The sequence below is a fragment of the Lontra canadensis genome, unplaced genomic scaffold, assembly GCF_010015895.1.
Source record: "Lontra canadensis isolate GAN:19392208 unplaced genomic scaffold, GSC_riverotter_1.0 scaffold8, whole genome shotgun sequence".
NCBI classification, from domain to species: Eukaryota; Metazoa; Chordata; class Mammalia; order Carnivora; family Mustelidae; genus Lontra; species Lontra canadensis.
In genome coordinates this window covers 16,317,064-16,338,050 of record NW_022631002.1, presented here as the reverse complement: position 1 = coordinate 16,338,050, position 20,987 = coordinate 16,317,064, and the positions used below count along the sequence as shown (strand labels likewise).

General features: G+C 39.7%; 1 protein-coding gene across 1 annotated transcript in view; it reads left to right on the top strand.

Annotated features, from left to right (window-relative positions):
* Positions 1 to 4,892, top strand: part of LOC116865700 (cytochrome b5 type B) — a 35,694-nt gene extending 30,802 nt beyond the window's left edge. Inside the window, exons 4-5 of the mRNA XM_032854067.1 lie at positions 529 to 557; positions 4,439 to 4,892. Of these exons, the coding sequence (XP_032709958.1) occupies positions 529 to 557; positions 4,439 to 4,529 (120 nt within the window). The 3' untranslated portion in view covers positions 4,530 to 4,892. The remainder of the gene's footprint in view (positions 1 to 528; positions 558 to 4,438) is intronic.
* Positions 4,893 to 20,987: the final 16,095 nt, after the last annotated feature.

The window sequence follows — 20,987 nt, the reverse complement described above, 5'->3', positions numbered from 1 at the left end:
CGAGCGAGCACAGGCAGACAGAGGCAGAGGGAGAAGCAGGTTCCCCACCGAGCAAGGAGCCCGATGTGGCACTCGATCCCAGGATGCTGGGATCATGTCCCGAGCCGAAGGCAGCCACTTAACCAACTGAGCCACCCAGGCGTCCCAAGTTTTTATTTTTAAAATACGTTTTCAGAAAATGTGGGCTTGGCTACTGCCAGTGGCAAGTCCAGCTGAACTAGGCATATCGTTGTGACTATAGTTAGTTCAATATAGTTTGTATCGATACCATTTTTTTTTAACATCTAAAAAAGATTAAGCCATTTTTCTGTGCTCGATCCTTACTTGTTCTTCACTAGGAAGTACCAGTATGTTACCAGAAATAGAATTCTTGGTCCTCCCAGCGCGTTAGGTGTATAAACATCAAATTGCATGAAAGGTGAAGTTCTGTTATTAGCTGCCAAGTTTATGTAGATGTTCAGGAAGATTTGCATACTCATTAATCTTCTTTGTTTTTCTTGGTAACTTTTGAATATGAATCTTCTTCAGGATCCTTCGAAAGATGCCCCGTGCAAAAGGTTAGTATATCCTTAGTGTACTTCCTTATGCTCAACATAATGTCTGGCCAGAGATTCTTCCGTAAATATACATGTATAACATAACTTCAGAGCACAGTTTGACTTGGGAAGAAAAGTGGGGAATATAGTCAAGGGTATTGTGAAAGTGTTGTGTGGTGATAGAGGTCAGCTACATTTGTGGTGAGTGCGGCATAGGCATAAACTTGTCAAATCACTGTGTCATACACCTTAAACTAATGTAATACTGTGTTAACTATATTTCAATTTTTTAAAAGTACAGTTTAACAGCTAACTCTCTTTTGGCCAATATCACTGCAGATTCAGTAGTTCCTTACATTTGCAAAACTAATTTTGACACTTTCACTCATTTTGAGTAATCTCAAAAGTTCATGCTTTGAGTAATTTTTAAATCATGTTGTGACATAAATTGGAATCACATTCGGTGAGAGGCCAATGCAGGGACAAGTAACTACTGTTAAGTCAAGCCAGCAATCTCTGTAGCTGAGCCCCACTATGCAGCTTCCACTTAAAACTCTATCTCATTTAATCCTTAAAACCACTCTGTAAGGTGGGTACATTTTATAGAAGGAAAAAATGTGTGTTGCACGTGTAGTCAGGGATTTGGGTTTTTTCAGTGGTTACTTCAAATATCCCTTGCTGTGGTTTTAGGAATACAATAGTATGAGCTCTGAAAGGTATACATTTGCCATCCCTTAAATGTACTTGAGATTATTCTGGAATCCTTGGCTTGTAAAAAATCTTGATATTTTATATTTTTTTATATTTTATATTTTATAAAACTCTTTTTACCTTTCTGAGGGTTTCAGAGAAAGTGAGAGAAAATGTTGTGTTCTTCCCTCCCCCCCATAAAAGTATAGCCTCTTTTTAATTTGTAGTGGAGGACAGAGAATTTAAAAAATTTAAACTTCGAGGAAACTATTAATAAATTTGCCGTCCTTAATATTAAGGTCTTAGGCTCAGCCAAAGACTCCGGAAAGAATTTGGAAACACAAGCCATAAAGTTGCAGTATTCTTAGGCTATACATAACACTTACTAAGAATTATCATGCAGGGATGCCTGGGTGGCTCAGTCCAACCTGTGTCCAAGTTGGACACAATTAAGTGTCTAGCTTGGTTTCAGCTCAGGTCATTGTGTCATGAGATCGAGTCCAGTGTCGGGCTCTGTGCTCAATGGGAAGTCTGCTTGAGAGTCTTTCCCTCTGCCCCTGCCCGCATTCATGTGCTTTCTCTCTCTTTCTCTAAAATAAATAGATGCATCTTTAAAAAAATAAAAAAATAAAAATTATTATGCAGAATACATAAAGAATTCCTACAAATCAATTTTAAAAATTTAGTAGAATATGAGAAAAAGACTCAAACAAGCACTTCACAGAAGAGGAAACCCAGATATAGCCACATGAAAAAAAAAGGTTTAATTTCATTTGTTATCAGAGAGATGCAAATTAAAATCATAAGGGAGGGGTGCCTGGGTGGTTCAGTTTGTTAATTGTCCAACTCTTGGTTTCTGCTCAAGTCACCATCTTAGGGTCGTGAGAACTAGCCCCTAGTTGGCTCCTTGCTCTGTGGGGAGCCTGCTTGAGATTCTTTCCCTCTCCCCCTATCCCCCATGGCTTGTACATGTACATTCTCTCTGTCTCTCAAATAAATAAAATCTTTAAAAAATAATAAAAGCATAAGGTATATTTCCCGATGACCAGGTTGGCAAAAATTGAAAATTCCACAAACAAGATGTGTTGTTGAGGAAGTGGATTGCCAGTGTTCTTAACCCCTCTTAGGGAAGCGTAAATGGGTACAGTCACTTTGGAAAAGAGTTCGGCATTATCTAGTAAATTTGGCAATGTTAATAACTTTTGACCCAGAAATTCCATTTCTCAGGATTTATTCAAGTGAGATGGGTGCACAAATATTCCAGGAAACACATACTAGAATATTCATAAGAACATTATTCAGGATAGCAAGATACTGGGGAAACAACCCAAATAACCATTCCTTAATAAAATGAATTAAAAAAATGATAAAATAAAATGACTGAATCCATTCTGGTATATTAGTAAAATTCTGGTATATTCCTAAAGTACAGTACTAAATACTACAAAGAATAAAAACGAGTGAGTCACAACTATGTACAGTAACCTGGGCAAATCTACAAAAGAGAGTTCTGTCTTATGGCTAGGAAGTTACTGTTGCACCTAAAACTCTTTTGGTGCAGCCTAAATCCATTTCCTTTGTTTCTATCTCCAGTGACAGTTACGTATTATAAATTATATGAGGACTGGTGGTCAACTATTCTCAGTCTTTTGTACGGGAGAATTTCTCTTTCCGTGTTTTCCCAAGGAACTTACTGTTGTCTCTTGTGGTGGTTCTCTGAGATACCTGAATTGATTACCTTTCTGGGGACATTACTTCAAAGTTCCATGTGCCATAGTGCTGTCGTACATGCCAGTTCACTTTACACAAAGCTCCTTGGCTGACATTCGCAACTTCTCTGGGGCAGCTTTCGACCATACTTAAATGTACAAAATGCCAGGCATGTTCAGGCAAGGAGAATCATTGTTGTTACCGAAACTCAGCTGGTCTTATTGCCTTCAAAACCTTTTAATAAAAGGCTGTGTATGTTTGGACCAAGGAAGAATTACACTTTGAAACGAACAGTGCTAATGAGCTGAATAGAGAAGAATTATTTTAAGGAGAGTGACGACCATTGTGGAATTCTTTTTTTTTTTTTTTTTTTAAGATTTTATTTATTTATTTGACAGAGAGAGATCACAAGTAGACAGAGAGGCAGGCAGAGAGAGAGAGAAGCAGGCTCCCTGCTGAGCAGAGAGCCCGATGTGGGACTCGATCCCAGGACCCTGAGATCATGACCTGAGCTGAAGGCAGCAGCTTAACCCACTGAGCCACCCAGGCGCCCCATTGTGGAATTCTTAAGGAGAGTCTCTTACAGGACTTGTCATGTTAACTGCCATTTATTTGACATTATTTGACTTCGTTACCTCCCCTCAAAGGTTGGTTGGTTGGTTTATTTATTTTTAGAGCGAAAGCAGGAGGGAGAGGGAGATAGAGAATCTCAAGCAGGCTTGATCAGGGCTTGACCCCACCACCCCGAGATCATGACCTGAGCCAACACCAAGAGTTGGTTGCTTAACTGACTGAGCCACCCAGGCACCCCAAACTTTTTAAAGCCAACTGCCATTTATTTAACTTTCCAGTATGTTCTGTGTGGATGTGTATCCTTGTTAGTGTCCAAACTTAACTAGAGATTAAGAGGATGGGTCTGGAATCAGACTGGTTAACTCAATTTGCTTTGTGATTTTGGATGCAAGGCCTGTATTCTCTGTGTATATGAGAGTAATAGTAGTATCTATTTCATAGGGTTGTTGTGAGGATTAAATTTAGGAAATATATGTGAGACAGATATAACATTGCCAGTAGTTGCATTAGATGATATTGTTTCTAAATTTGTAACCATATCTATAAAATGGTGGCTTTTTTCCTTTTTAAAAATGTTGATTGTAGAATATGTGAATAACAAAGCCGAAAGAAGAAAAATTTAAGCCATCCATGATCCAGAAGTAACTGCTACTTGTCTTTGTAAAAAACATACAAAGAGGCACATATATATATGTATTTTTTAGTATTATACTGTGCATTGTTTTTTATCTTTTAAAATTACTGTTTAATATTATCATGCCAATCTAGATTTTTATTTTTTTCCTGTTACTTGGGTGATAAAAGCAGTTAAACTTCCCAAATTAAATCAAAACTCTTTGCTCATAAAAATATTAAAATGTGGTTGTTGAAAGATAGGAAATGTTTGGTATCAGGTGTTCACGGCTTCATTGCTTTCCCCCCACTTCTAGTTGCTGGTCATACTGGATTTTGCCCATCATAGGCGCTATTGTCTTAGGTTTCCTGTATCGTTACTACACGGCGGACAGCAAATCCTCCTGAGGAGACCATGTGGAAGTTGGAAAGCATATCCATTGGGAGTGCGCACTAGAGACTTGTTTGGAGGCCCTCTTCTCGAATCCTGCCGGGTGTGTGCTTCCCCCTTGGAGCCCAGATGGTTGGCCAGACATCCACCCCAGACCTGGGGCCAGTGTCCTTCATTTCCCAGAGCCTTACTCCCATAGCACCTGCTCGTTGTTCTGTGTCCCTGCCAGTGGCCCCTCTCTCCGCTGGCTTCACCAGCCCCTTTGTGTTTCCAAACTTGGTTTTATAATTACAATCCATACGTCCTAGTGACATTGTACTTTGGTAAAAATGCCTGCTTTCCAATTCTTTGATGTACATTGGATAGTCTTAACAGGGCAACACACTGGTTTTGAGATTTTCCTTTTTCCATTTTTCTTTGAACTAAATATATATGTATGTGTATATATATATATTTATATATATATAAATTTATATATATATATATTTATATATATATAAATATATATATATATAGGTCATATATATATAGGTCATATATATATATTTATATATATATATACACACACATATATATTTAGTTCTGACTTAATTCTGTTATTTATCATAAAGGGTTTAATTAATGAAGTAAAGTTGCACACCTGTGACTTCAAACACACCTGCCAAATGATCTCGTTCCTTGTTTTTATTTGTTCAAACTAGGAAGGACTATGAAATCCCCCCACCCCACCCCGAGCTAGTGCAGCAGGTAGCTCTTGCTACCCCTCAGGTCCGCCAAGTGGTGCTGGGCAGAACTGTGCTTCCATTGTATTTCTTGGAAGTGGAGAGAAAGAGGGAAGGGGAGAGGTGAATTGGGGTGATAGGATGAATTCCTAGTCCTTTTCCTTTCACAAAATATTGAAGACACTACTTTAGGACAGGAGTTTAGGAAAAGCACCAAAGATTTCCTTCTTTTCTTTCCTTTCTTTTCTTTTTTTCCCCCCAAAGACTTCGTGCCCTGCTTCCATGTGGCACCACCTTCTAGCCATCTTCTTTCTTTTCCGCACAACTGTCTTATTGGTGAGATACAAATTTATGTAATTCTCCCTGTAGAACTTTACCAGGGATTTTTTTATTGATTGATTAGCAAATGTTTTCTTTCTCTGTTTTACAAAAGCAAGAGAGTCCAACTTGATCAGAGATACAGGATCAGATCTTCTGTTAGCCCCAGTAAATGAACTTCAGCAGTAAAGTGGCCTTCGAAAGGGGGAGCGCGTGACAAGAGAATGTTTTCCATTTCATCCGGGTTTTACCTCCATGGCTCCTATTTGTGGTTTTGTTGTTTTTCCATTGAGGGGGAAAAGAAGAAAAAAAAAACCAATGAATAGTTTTATTCCTTGGATGAGTGTTTAATTGAAGAGCAGGTCATTATTTAGAATTATGTGAGTGTTTCTTCTTGGTTCAGGAATTTCTCTGGCTTATTTGACTTTACTTTTTTTCCCTCTGTGGAACAACCTGAGGAGACAGTGTACAGGCTGTTTTCTGTCAACAACTGTTTGTGTGATTTTTCTCCCCATCTTTTAAGGATTACCAGCCTGCTTCTGAGCCGTTGTCCTATGCACCAAGGAGCAGCTTGGTTCCAGAAAGACCATGGACACTACTCAGTATGTGTCCCTGCAAAGCAGTGTCTGCCCATGCAAACTATTTAAGAAAAGGTTCAGCCCACGTCCTGCAGTTGAGTGAATTTAGAATTCATCAAAACAATATTAACCTTGTATTTGCACGCTTGGACATGATGTTCTGGAAGAAATTTTAAGGGATTTTTGGCAGACTTTTATATATCAGGGATGTGGGAATAGTCAAATTTTTATCTTTAGAAAATATTTTATATAAAATGCCACTTTTAGACACTTTATTGAGAAAAACCTTTGTTATTATATAACAAAAGTGGTGTGACTATTGATGGTTCTCCCATTTGAAGGCATAAGGAAGGGCTGCCTTGAATAAAAATTGGTATATAATTGCTATAATAATTAAGCTGCATGATTACATGGGCCACAGTGGGGTAGAAATAAAGAACAAAGGAGTATTGAGGAGCTGGAAAGGGAACATTTAGGCTGAAACTAAGCCAGCAGATAACTTGGATCAATTAAAAATATGTTGGCAGTCTCCAAAATGAAATGAAAAACATCTGGCTTATAAGAAATGTTAAAGAGTGATAGTCTTAAGTAAAATTGGTGGGGTGTTTTTGTTTTTATTTTTGCTTTTGTTTTTTAGGGCAAACACCAACACAAAAGGTATGTTCTTCTATTTCATATTGGTTGTCTTTTCCTGTTTATATCTGGACTTGTTTTTACTTGGAGCCAGAAGAAAAGATTTTCAGACTTTGTCTCTACCGTCCATGAAATCCATCTAACACCCAGGGCTTCTTTTGATCTGCTCCTGGTGTCACTTTGTATTAGAGAAAACCCGTTTGGGTCCTTTCACTGTCTACATCAACAGCCAGGCAAAAGGTAGAGCTGGTGTGCGAATTTGCAGTGGTTTTTCTAAACCGTAAAATAATACAGTATGTTAGCCAAGTCCATCAAAAAAGACTGTTTTAAGAGGTAAGCTCAAATTCTCGAAACAATCTGGACATCGGTTGGTCATGAAAACCCTTCTGGAGAGCAAATGGAGCCAGTTGCTGTTGGCTGATGGGACCCCCGAGAGCTGGTCTCTGGGGTGGTGGGTTGTTCCTTCCCGAGGAGGACCCAACTGCTGTCTCATACTGTGCTGTGCACGTGATGGCTGGAGGTGACAAAAGGAGGGGATGAGGGAAAACGTGTGCCACCCACATGGGGATGGGAGTGCCAGGTCTCCAGAATTTGCTAGCCCCTGTCCCTTAGTAATTGGTTTCGGTGTCTCAACGACTCCACATCTGTAAAGACAAGAAGCGGTGGGGACAAAGCTGATATGGTATTTAGTTCTTTTGCGACCTCTTAAGCAGAAACAAAAATTCATTGGAACCTATAACTGAGCCTTTCAAGTTCTTTTAGCAGTTGCCATAAGTGCATATGTTGTGAGATAAGAGCATTGTTGAGTTTATACTCATGGAATTCTGATGCGGAGCAATGAGAAATGCTTTATATTTATAGGCCAAGTATATCATTACTTATGGTATCTCATGCTTCAAATCTCAAGTGATACCTATCTGGTTAAATTCCATTTTAGGAGATTGAAATGCAGAACATTAACGTTTATTACTTCCTTCCCTGGGAGAAATGGAATCAGACATGTCTTGTCTCAACAAGAGATTTTTTTTTTTTTTTAAACCATCTCATTCTGTTGCCAAATATCACAGAAGTAATGGGGAGTTTAGTTCACATTTGGCTGTTCTCTGAAAGGGCCTGGTTTGGAATTTGTGGGGGTGATTGCAGAGGGAGGTTCCAGAAAGCAGTGAGAGGTATTTGTCAAGTTACCTACCAATATCTAGCATCTTACTCATAAGTTTTAGGAGCTGCTCTTTTCCTGTACCTATATTCTACATGTGCTCGTTCGGCATAATGTTTATGATTATTTAACTTCCTTTCTTTTTACTTCACCCTCAACTGTGGATGAGTAATATTAACATTCCTTTTGTGTATTCAATAATGGAGTTTGTTTACCTATTTTATTTCAGCATATTTTGAACAAAGATCTTTGTCTCTTTCTGCTGGAATGTGCACACAGTGAATGTTTGTTAGAACTACACACAATAAAGATACTGTTTTCCTTTTCTTGCCCTGACTACAGTTATTAATTTTTTTTTTTTTAAAGCAGAAGTGTTGGCTCTGTAATCCTAAGGTGTTCTGGAAGAAAAGAACTTAAGAAGCATGAAAGTCACCTATATCTGTGCTAATAACGTGTTTAGTGTAACTTGATGGGGAGTTCTGTGGTTCTTTTTTTTTTAAGATTTTATTTATTTATTTTTCAGAGAGAGAGAGCGAGCGAGCACAGGCAGGCAGAGGCAGAGGGAGAAGCAGGCTCCCTGCTGAGCAAGGAGCCCAATGTGGGACTCGATCCCAGGATGCTGGGATCATGACCTGAGCCGAAGGCAGCTGCTTAACCAACTGAGCCACCCAGGCGTCCCTCTGTGGTTCTTCAGTATTCTTTCTGCTGTTCTTTCTTTGAAGTTAGTTGCTTGGTTGATAATCACAAAAGGCAAAAATCTAGACTTTTACCTTGTTAATGGACGTGAAGTGGCAACCAAGTAGACCAGTTGGGAGTTCTGTTTTTATTGAAACCATCTGGTAAAGAGAAGCCAGTACAAGGCAATAATATTTTGTTATCTGCAATGCCAGTCTTCAAATGATTGTTTTTCTTGGAAATAGCTAAACTGTTGGGGAAAATTAAACACTCAGATTGAAGTTCTAGCGACCATTTTAATTAAATAAGGGAAATAAACAATTCTTATAATTACCTTTAAAACATACTGATAGCCTTCTAACATTACTAATGAGACATCGTTCATTCGGGCTTGGTTATTTCACTGTCACATGAATTACCAACAGGAAAGGGTAGGCCCATTCTTACTACTTTTTGAATCTAATGTTTAATCCCTAGTCCTGATAATTATTATGACTGACTCTTCATGATACTGAGTATTTGGCAGGTGCTTGACAAATCCTGATTTATTCTTGAAAGCCTGAGGTAGAAGATTGTGATTCCATTTATGTAAATTTAAGGTAAGAAATATCCACATGGTCTACTAAACTGTTGGTAATTGTAGGTGTTTTTGGTAACCTAACATTGATTAGCATAATATATATCTGTAGTATGTATTGGAAAGACCGCTCAGCTTAATCACATATATTCCAGCATTTAAAAAACTTCTTATTTTTTATTTTTTTATTTTTTTAAATTTTTTTTTTTTAAGATTTTTATTTATTTATTTGAGAGAGAGACAGTGAGAGAGAGCATGAGTGAGGAGAAGGTCAGAGAGAGAAACAGACTCCCCGCGGAGCCGGGAGCCCGATGCGGGACTCGATCCCGGAACTCCAGGATCATGACCTGAGCCGAAGGCAGTCGTCCAACCAACTGAGCCACCCAGGCGTCCCTAAAAAACTTTTTTTTAAGACTTTTTTTCCTTAAGTAATCTCTACATCAACGTGGGACTCGAACTCACAACCCCGAGACCAAGAGTTGCACTGTCCACCAACTGAGCCAGCCAGGTGCCCCTAAAAAACATAATTCTTTCATAAAGCATCTGGGAAAGACTAGAGTTGTCAAATGAGACATGAAGTTACAGCTGTAACACTCTTTATCATTTATGTGCCCCCTACTACGTGTTATGCAGTACCTGTGATAGCATTTCTGATCCATCCCCTTATAGCTTCCTTACACAGTAGATGGGGATATTAGAATTTTACCAACAATTTGCCTAAGGCCACACAGCTAAGATGAAAGCTAGAATTTAGATCCAAATCTAGCCCTAAACTCTCCATTTCCTCTGTTGATGGTTCTCATATAAAAAATAAGCTTCAGCTGTATAAGAGTTAATAATGTGCTTGGTATATCTATTACTGATTCTCATATATAGGTGTTTCTGTGTACAGAAACAGAAATGAAATGGATCAGTAATAATCATTTTTTCTGAATTAGTAGATTACTGAAAAATAGCCACTGTCTTATGAGTCCCTGAAAAATCTTGGTTGTTGAAGAGATGCTGTTGTTTCACTGGAAACAACTTATTTAAAATGATCCTCGTAGGGACGCCTGGGTGGCTGTCAAATGTCTGCCTTCAGCTCAGGTCATGATCCCAGGGTCCTGCAATGGAGTACCACACTGGGCTTCTTGCTCAGTGAGGAGCCTGCTTCTCCCTCTCCTTCTGCCTGCCTCCCCCTGCTTATGCTTTCTGTCTCTCTGTCAAATAAAATCCTAAAATAAAATAAAATGGTCCTTGCATCCCTTGCAAAAACAGTCTCTTAAAAACAGTTAATGCGAATTTAGATTTGAACTACATTATTAGAAACAACTTTTTTTAAGAGTTATTTATTTATTTTAGAGAGAGAGCATGTGCAAATGAGCACAGAGAGAGGCAGAGAGAGGGAGAATCCTGAAGCAGACTCTATGCGGAGAGTGGAGTATGATGTGGGGCTCAGTCTCACAACCTGAGATCATGACCTGAGCTGAAACCAAGAGTCAGATCCCCAACTGAGCCACCCACTTGCCCCTAAATTTACAGTTTTTAAATGGAAAGTAATTGATAATTGGTGGGCTCGAAAGTAGCCTTTTCTGAACCTTCTCTACAAATCATGTGGATATCTGAGAAGTGGAAATCCTGTAATTTGTGTCACATACCCTATGATTTCTAGCTTTTGAGATTGTTACATCATGAAAAGATGATTCAGGTTGAAGTGTGATTCAAGGATGCACAATGTAACACAAATAACAAATGCTGTTTGTTACAAGTGTGACATGGCATTTTTTGTTTTGTTTTGTTTGTTTGCCAGCCTCAAAGCAGTTTTCCTCGAGTTTGCTCCTGGGTCCTAATCTCTATCATTGAAACACTGATGTTAACTTTAGAACCACATGGACCAGGAAAGAGAAAAATGAAAAATCCAGGTGCTCGAATTTCACTTTTCCTTAGGGAAGCTTCCTTCTGAGATTTTTTACCCCCTGGCTTCCTCATCGGAGTTTTTCAGAAAGGGGAAGTGGTGGTATGTCCCAGAGCAACAGAGCTTCTAGCAAATCTGCCCACTGACACAGCTGCCCAAAAGTCTGATAATCAGAAACAAATAGAGAAACCGGGAAGCTATAACCTGAATAGCGCAGACCCCCCCCCCGGACCCCCCTTTTCCCTAAATCCTTTAAAAAATCTCCTTGGAGTTTTTCCTTAGTCCTTATCCTAACTCTGCCCTGCCCTTCACTGAACAACTTTGCCTTACGTTTTACTAATTCTAAGATAACACCTCCGCTATGCTTCTCTTCGTTTTAAAGTATTGTGGTACAAAAATGTATGCTTTAGTCTGTCCTAGAAAACATTTGGAAGAAATAAAGCTGATTTGTTTATGAGCTGGACCATCCATGTAAACTGGTGCAGTTCTGTTTGAACATCTTTGTTGACCTTCGTTTAAGGCGGATTTCTACCTCTGGAGTTTTCATGTATGAGTCAGTAAATTGGTTTCTTGCCTTAGGCTCATTCAAATTTGGTTTCTGAGACCCACATACTGACTGCTATGGCCTCTGCAATTTATCTGACCTTAAATGCCTGCCTTGGTAATGATGTCTTTGTAAGGATTCTGCCTCCAAAATATACCCTAGCTCTCATAAGGCAGAAACTCATTTTTTTGTTCTGTGCTAAGTCTAAGTATCTTTGTAAAGAAATACTTACTCTTCACTTTAAAAAGGTACACAGATTCTTTTTTTCTTTTCTTTTTCCCCGCCCAAAGATTCCATTTATTTATTTGAGAGAGAATGGGAGAGAGGACGAGCTGGGGGAGGAGTGGAGGGAGAGGGAGAAGTGGTTTCCATGCTGAGTGGGGAGCCCCACATGGGGGCTCAATCCCAAGACCCTGAGATCACAACCTGAGCCAAAGTCGAGGCCTCACCAACTGAGCCCCCCAGGTGCCCCCCCCTTTTCAGATAAAAGGTAGACTCCACACCCACTTGTGAAGCCTGGTGTCAGGCTTGAACTCAACCCTCAGATCAAGACTTGAGCTGAGATCAAGAGTCAGATGCTTAATGGACTGAGCCACTGAGGTGCCCCAATTATTTTTACATAGAATGAGATAAAGAGACCTATTTAAACTAATATAGGTAGAAGGGAATCTACTTGTTATGAATCAGTTATGAATATCTGATGGAACTAAGGGTGGGAACTAGTTTCCGGAGAAACTAGGACTAGAAATCAGAAGATCAATAGCAATCAAGAGGGCTACATTTAATTTCCAGTCCAAATGCCCAATGGAAATGAATTCCTAGAAATGAGAATGTAGTCAGCCAGATAGTATCCCAGTGTCCACTTCTGGTCCCCTCAAGGGCATGGGGAGCCAGGTTTGAATGAGGGGGATCATAAGGGAAGCAGTTACCTAAGGCAGATACTATAATCACACACACACACACACAACGTGTGTGTGTGTGTGAATGTGGTGTGTTTTCAACTGTCTTCAGTAATGAACTATGACCTCTGAAGGAATGGTCTTCTGCATCTCTCAGGACACCCTACCTTAAGCTCGGCCATAAACTAGGTAGATTCAGTATGATTTGGCACACTCTGAATGAACAGCCATAACCAAATTTGCCTAAGAACTATCTAGGACTCCCAAGTAGAATTTTAAGATGAATCCCAATTTTGCCCACATTACAAATAACCAGAAAACCCATTCACTCCAGCATGCCCACAAACCATCCTGTTTTCTCTGTAAATAGATTCAGCTGCCAGTATTTATTGGTTTCATATGAATATTTTAAGTTTTATTTTTTAAAACAGTTTTAATTTTACAGAAAAATTGTGCAGATAGTACAGAGGGTTCTCATGAAATGGACACGTTTCCCCCTATGAACAGCTTATACTAGTATGATACATTCTTATAATTAATGAACTAATATCAGTTTTTTAAAAGATATATTTATTTTGAGAGAGAGAGTGAGTAAGAGAGAGCATGAGAGGGAAGAAGGTCAGAGGGAGAAGCAGACTCCCCACAGAGCTGGGAGCCAGATGCAGAGCTTGATCACGGGACCCCAGGATCATGACCTAAGCTAAAGGCAGTCGCTTAACCAACTGAGCCACCCAGGTGCCCTGAACTAATACCAATTTTTTAAAGTCCATACTTGATTCATATTTCTTCACTTTTTACATAATGTCTTTTTTTTTTTTAACTTCAAAATAGCACATCACATTTAGTCTTCATGTCTTCTGTGGCTCCTCTTGACCGTGACAGTTTCTCAGACTCTTTGTTTTTGATGACCTTGACAATTTTGAGGATTACTGGTTAGGGACATTGTAGGATGCCATCTATTGGAACTTTATATTTTTGTTATAATAGACTAAGGCCCTAGGGTTGCAGGGAGGGGATGGGAGGTGGAAGGAAGGCTACAGAGGTAAATTGCCATTTTTAAAAAAGATTTTTATTTATTTAACAGAGATCACGAGTAGGCAGGTGGAGAGAGGGGGGTAGGGAAGCAGACTCCCCGCTGAGCAGAGAGCCCAAATGTAGGGCTTGATCCCAGGACCCTGAGATGATGACCTGAACCAAAGGCAGAGTCTTATCCCACTGAGCCACCCAGGTGCCCCTAAATTGCCATTTTTATCACATAAGGGATAGACTATCAATAGAACTTATGACTGTTGATATTGACCTTCATCAGTGGTCTGAGATCTTGACCTCAGCGAAAATCAAGAGTCTTATGCTTAACTAATTATGCCACCCAGACACCCCTAGGTTATTTTTAACTTTATTTATTTAAATAATCTCTACACCCAACGTGGGGCTCAAACTCGTGGCCCCAACATGAAGAGTCGCATGCTCTACTGACTGAGCCAGCCAGGTACCCCTTTAGATTCTTTTTTGATCACCGTGGAAAAAAATGAGGTTGTGATTGAGCATAGTAGTTTGAATAAACTTGTTTGTCTCTGCTCCCTTCCAAAAGCCACACAAATAATGAGAGTAAAGAATAAAGAAAGATATAAATCCATAAAGACAAAGTGAATGAGAGAGTACACTTCAGTTGATGAAAGATCTCAAGACATTTTTGGAAGATGGAAGACCAATAAACTTAGAAGAGTATAGGAGGAGGAAGAAAGGCCAACAAGAATGAAGTCACATCACAGATCCCTAAAAAACTCATAAATGGGAAGTACTGTTTACCTGTGAGGATAGAGGTTGTGTAGCAGCCTTGAAAACAGCTAAACTTGCCCCCCGCCAACACCCTCAGCCAAACCTAGCCTCCACAGCTAGGCAGCTGTTCCTCTCCTCTGAAGTTTAATCCTGGGCACAGTTGAACCTGAGAGCACTCTGATGGGATATCACCAGACAAAGCCGAGGGCAGTGTCAAATGTGGAGTGGAAAGTGGAGATTAAGTGGAAGTTCATACAAATTGCAGAGACCCCTTCCACCCTCTCCCCTTGGTTTCTGGAATACAATAAGAAGATTCCTTTCGGAGAAACTCACTAGTTCGAGAGAAGATCTACAGAGTGACATTTGGTGGCTTCCCCATGTTCACCCTGCAGTGAAATCCTTCAAAAGCATCTGAAAAGATTTATAGTTCCTTGCTTGCAACAGTTGAATATGAGTGGATAGTCAAAGGCTATCAACCATTTTCGGAAAGCCGTAACACAATAAAGACCAAAACAAATAGGGAAAAATCAGAGGAAGAGATAAAGCAGAAGAAAAGCAACCAAAAAAGACCCCTGAGAACTTCAGAGAGATGATACTATATCCATGAAGACAAACATAGGATGCTATTTAAAAAGGAACATTAAGAGAAGAAGAATTCTAAAAATTACAAATATGAGTCTATGCTAAAATCAGTGAGAAATAGCTTAAGAAGAAACCCGATATTTATTTACATACCCTCAAAGTATCTACTCTAAAACATTTACTAATCACAAAGAGAAAAGCAGTTATTTGACAGTGAAGAAAGCTGGCACACACCACCTTAACCAGGTGATCAAATTCAACATCACTAGCAATAAATAACATGTACCCTTGAAATGATGCATTGGAAAGAGCACATCACCTCTGCTGGATTCCCCAAAATTTATAACCTGATCTAAACGTGAGAAAATACCAGACTCAAATTGGTTGGCATTCTACCAAACCACTGACCAGTATTCATCAAAAGTTGTCAGGGTCATAAAAGACGAAAGACTGAAGAACTGTCACAGATTGGGATGGGGGGGGGGGACAACAAAGGAGGAATGACCACTAAATGCAATTTGGGATCCTGGATTAGATCCTGGAACAGAAAAAGGAAATGTCTTTTTCCTTGTCACCAGTGGAAAAATTGGTGCCATTCAAATAAAGTCTGTACATAATAGCACTTTTGCAATGTTAATTCTTTGGTTTTGATAATTTTATGTTGGTTATGCAAGATGTCTACATTAGATGAAGCTGGTGAAGAGTATATGGGATCTTTGTATTTATAAGTCTTTGTAAACCCAAGATTATTTCAAAATAAGTTTTTTGGTTGGGTTCTTTTTTTGTTTCGCTTTTTTTCATGAGAGCAGAAATAAAAAGGGAAGCAATAGCAGGGTTGGAAAAATAAAAAAGAAGAAATGCTCCCACAAGATAGAACTAAAAGGAAAAGATGGAAAGTGAGAGGTTTATACAGAGAGATACCCAACTCAATAGGAGATCTGGAAGTGAACTCTGAAGAAACTTTCACAGAAATAATACAAGAAAACATCCCAGAACTCATTATTATTATGTTTGAGCTGGAAAGGGCCCCCGAATGCTCAGCAGCATAAGGGAAAAGGACTCCCACTCCTATCCTTGTGGAATTTCAGAACAGAAGAGAGAAGAAAGTCCAAGACCTCAGACCACGGCAACACTTTGGATTACCCTGAAATTAGCGTGAAAACCTTAAGAAATTACCATATCTGGCCCTACCACAGATCAGTGAAAACAATCTTTTTTTCAGGAGAACCTGGCTCATGATGACAGTTGAGAACCGCTCTCCTGATAGCTTCCAAAGAGAAAGAATAGATCATTTACAAAGAATCAGGAAATCGGTGTCTGTGAACAGCAGCACTGTAGACATGAACACAGTGCAATATGCCTTCCAAAGGAATGTGTCTTCTAACGTATAGTTAAGGACACTTAGGAAATCTTTGGTTCATGAGAAGAATTATCACCTTGAAGTCTATTCAGAGGTGTGGGCTTTTTCTCAAGACTTTTTTAAAAAGTGAGTGCACCCAGTCATTTTACGTATTTGCTATCCCTGTTCCTTCCAAGCTCTCCTTTCTTAAACACATTCTTTACTCAAGAACTGCTGTATTCAATAGCTTCTATGATTTGACCCAATACCACCTATCAGATTTTATTACCTAGATATTCTGCTCTCAGCCAGCCATACCCCTACTGTCTCCTCCTTCCACATGCCCTTCCCTACCTTTTGTATCCTTGAAAGTTCATTTCCATGAGCCAGAATATCCACCTCCCACCCCATTCCTATTGCCAGATGGGTTTTGTCATGAGTTTTGATTCCTGTTGACCGGTCTGGGTTACAGGAGCACTGTGTTTGGTCTGAGCTCTGTGGGAAGGGGAGCCATTGTTAGTGATGCCTGCTGCGGACGCACAGAGTGGCAGTGGATGGGCAGCATATTTACCGCGTTGGCCTAGATGAATCATACCCGGATTGCAGTCAAATGCTAGGTCTCACTTTCTCTATGAAACTTCAAATTAAACCCCCCCACCCCGCCCATTGAATTCTCCCTCGTCTGAGTGCCTATCACACGTGTGGCCATTTTTATTCTTTGGTGCCGGACTATTCCCGTGTGAATCGTCTCAGCTAGACTAGAGTGTCCTTGAGTGTGGGGATTGGGCAGTGTACTTCGTTACTTCCCTCCTTGGTGCAATGTTCTACACACAGTAGGTGCTCAGAACACATGTAGTAGGTTGGCGGAGTTATAGTCATCCCCCCCCCCCGCCCCCTCATCCATGGTTTCCCTTTCCGTGGTTTCATTTACCCATGGTCAGCTGCGGTCCGGAAGCAGATGATCCTGCTTCTGAGGTGGGGTCAGAAGGTCAGTCATAACCTAACCCTGTGTCGCCATGACTCTGTCCTCCACCTCACTTCATCTCGTCGTGTAGGGGTTTTATCATCTCACATCATTACAAGAAGAAGAAGAGTGTGTAAAGTACAGTAAGTTATTTTGAGAGATAATAATTTTTATTACATTCCCATAATTTTTATTACAGTTGATAAAATTGCCTTTTTTATTATTAGCTATTATTGTTGTTAATCTCTTACTGTGCCTAATTTATAAATTAAACTATATCATATGTATGTATAGGAAAAAACATGTAGGGTTTGGCAGATGCAGTTTCAGGCATCCTCTGGGGAATCTTGAAACTTACTTGCCAGGAAGGGGGAACTACTGTGTGGGGAAGTAGAAAATGTGCCCTCTGCTGGTATGGCAGAAAAGAGCATTCTTAAAATCTACAACCTTGGTCTGACCTTTGTTGAGCAAACTAATGTATCATTTGGGATCCTCATTAGATCTGTATTTCCTACATTGACTCTATTGGGTTTTGGCATTGTGAAATACTCAAATTCTTTTCAAAAGGCCTAAGGGGTCTAGGGGTGCCTGGGTGGCCAAGTCGGTTAAGCATTGGGCTTTTGGTTTTGGCTCAAGTCATGATCTAAGGGTGGTCAGATCGAGCCCCGCCTCCAGCTCTGCACTTAATGGGGAGTCTGCTTGGGATTTTCTTCCTCTCCCTCTGTCCCTACCCCACTTGCATGAGCACGCATGTGCTCTCGCTGTCTCTAAAATTAAAAAAAAAAAAAAGCCAAAAAGCAAACTGGGGTAGTTTGGGATTATAAATAAAAGACACAGGGGCGCCTGGGTGAGTCGTCGATTGTCTGCTTTTGGCTCAGGTCATGATCTCTGGGCCCTGGGATCAAGCCCCATGTGTCGGCCTCCCTGCTCAGTGGGGAGTCTGCTTCTCCCTCTCCCTCTCCTCCTCCCCCCCTTTCATGCTCACGATCTCTCTCTCTTTTGCTCAAATATATAAAATCTTAAAAAAAAAAAAAAAGAAGACACATTCCCAGGTGACATACAAAGGAATAGTGAAATATATATGCTTCATATGTCATTTTTGAGAAAGAACTAGAATTCTAACAAAAACGAACATTGGAACATCCAGGGATTATTGGAAGTCTGTTGGATATGAAACACATTTAAAATGACTGATGATCTCAGGATATTATATTTTTACTTTAGTAAAAAGGAAGACATTTTCTGAAACTGGGGGTGGGGAGAGGTTAGGCCCGTTGGGCTCAAGTGTGTTTAATGTACTTTCCCAAATTAGAATGTACATTTAGATATTATAATATTCTGGTATGGTGCCTTATAAATATTGTGGCAATTAAAATTAGAAACATTTATGATAAAGTATCTTCAATTAGTTTATTAGTTTTGTGGTATGTATTTTTCTGAAGGATATGCTGGATTTTTTACTCTTCAATTGGAATTGCCCTTGTTTTCATTCTTCCTTGGTGCCGAGACCAGTATCAGTTGCGTATTTATCCACTATGAATGATTATTTAGAGACTCTTTTTTTCTTTACAAAATGTAAAATTATTGGTGTACATATACTTATATATAGATAAAATTTACATACATATCCAGTGTAATACCTTATGTTTGAAACCTATCCACTATTCGTCGTACCACCCACAGACATACACATTTTACCATTTAACACAAAAAATATGACTATTGTACATTATTATTATGATTGTTTTTCCCTGATATGTATAGCTTTCCAACTCAGATTTTCTTTGATGATGGATTCCAGCACAGGTATTCCCTGGTGTTCTAATACTATGTGACTTGCACAGTGATAAAGGAGATGTCAATATGTTACATTTCCAGCTACTTTATGCAAATGAATATTAAGACATATATGTATGACTCATTTTATTTATATGAATATAGAGAATATTCAAACGTCTAGGAGGACAGAATGACTGTTGTATTATCAGGGTAACTGAAGGAGTTGAAGTCCTTTGAGGAGCCGTGACTCACACACCTGGTAGCATTTAAATAGCGTGACCCATGTGTGTGCTGGTCGCCAGCATGTGATTTGTAATGAAGTGGGATTTGTCCCAAGTGTATACTGAAACATTATGTCTTGTGATTAACATAACTGGTAACAGACACTATCCCAGTGACTTTTAAAATGATGTTTATGACTTAGTGCCCAAAGAGGCAATTCAGAGAAGGAGGATCACTGACGTTCAGAGGAGAGAGAGGGCAAGAGCTGCTCTGTTTATTTTGCCACGGTCAATTTACTCTTTCCTCACAGCAAGTTACTTACCTGTAACCTTGACTCTCCACTAGTACATCCAGCCACAAACCTCCCCTGTTTATTTATAATCCTTGTTACCATTTAGCATTATAAAGCATGTTTATAGATGAGTTGGGCCCTACATTTTCCATGAGTACTCCATGGCGTTCCACAGGAGGCACTGGAGTGGACTTCTCAACCTCCACCTCACCCCATATGATAAGTCAAAGGCAAACTGGGCAATCTTGTCTCCTGGTCTGATTGGTTGCCATGTGACCAAATCTTTACCAGTGGGTGGAGACCTCTGGAAGAAGTTTCTCCTCCAAGGAGAGAGTCACAGAAAGAGGTGCTGCATTGCCCTGTTACCAGCCAGAGAATGAGGCAAACACCAAGATGGCGGAGAGATGGAAAGAACATGGGACTTTGTTGACTCAAGGCGCTGATTCAATTAACCCTGAAGCTCACTCTACAGCAGGACTCCCATTTTTTGTGGAGATCATAAATTTTCTTATTGTGTAAGCCATTTGAGTTGAGTTTCTATTACTTGCAGCTGGAAGCATCCTCACTGATGAACTATTCTTAAGAAGAATGACTCATGGAGAAATAATCCTCCCAGCTTCTGATTAACCTTGGCCTCCAGAGATAATTATCTGGGCCATCAGATACGTAAAAAATATGGAGGTCATAAGATTAAAATTATAGTTAGGGAGAGGGTTGGGATAGTGACCGGAAGGGAATTCTGAGAGGGGCTTCTGGAATGCTAGTGCTTTCTTGATCTGGGTGTTGGTTATATGGGTGTGTGTTAAGATAAATTCATCAAACTGTGTGTGATTTGTGTGCCTTTCTGCTTGTAAGTCATTCTTCAATTTAAAAAGTTTACTGAAAAATATTATATTGTAACCTGGCTTCCAAACAAGCTATATCTTGACTGGATGGAAATGAATGGCATATTGTGGTCATTTTATGAGGCAGCCAAATTAAGCTAGGGACATGCTTTCTTTCATAAACTTCCAGAAGCTCATGGTAAAGACCTGCTGTCACTAGTGTGCGGCCAACCCCCTCTAATCTCAGCCAAAATGTCTTCCTTTTTGGTTCAGATGGGAAAGCCTCAAACCTTGCAAATGAAGGACTGCATCATTTTTAGAATTCAGTCACAAGGAATATGAAAAACCACAATAAAAACTAACAGATTAGAGTCAGTCGATGAAGGACTTTGTCAAGTCACATTCTCAGAGAGGCCTTTGAGTTCCAGGGGATCCACTCCAAGGAAACCACTGGGTTTGGAAGAATGCAGTCACGGACCTTATGTAGCTCAGGTTGTTGAAACCTTTAATTCGTGGAGGAAGAGATGTAACGTGCTTTGCCAGGTTTTTGTTTTGTTTTGCTTTGCTTTTGCTTTTGCCTTTGCTTTTTGTTTTGTGGAAGAAGAATGTATGCGCTTTGGGGACCCAATAATCTGGAGAAGGACTTGACTCTTCTAGAAGAAAACTATTAAGCAAAGTTCTCATAAATCACAGGTTGG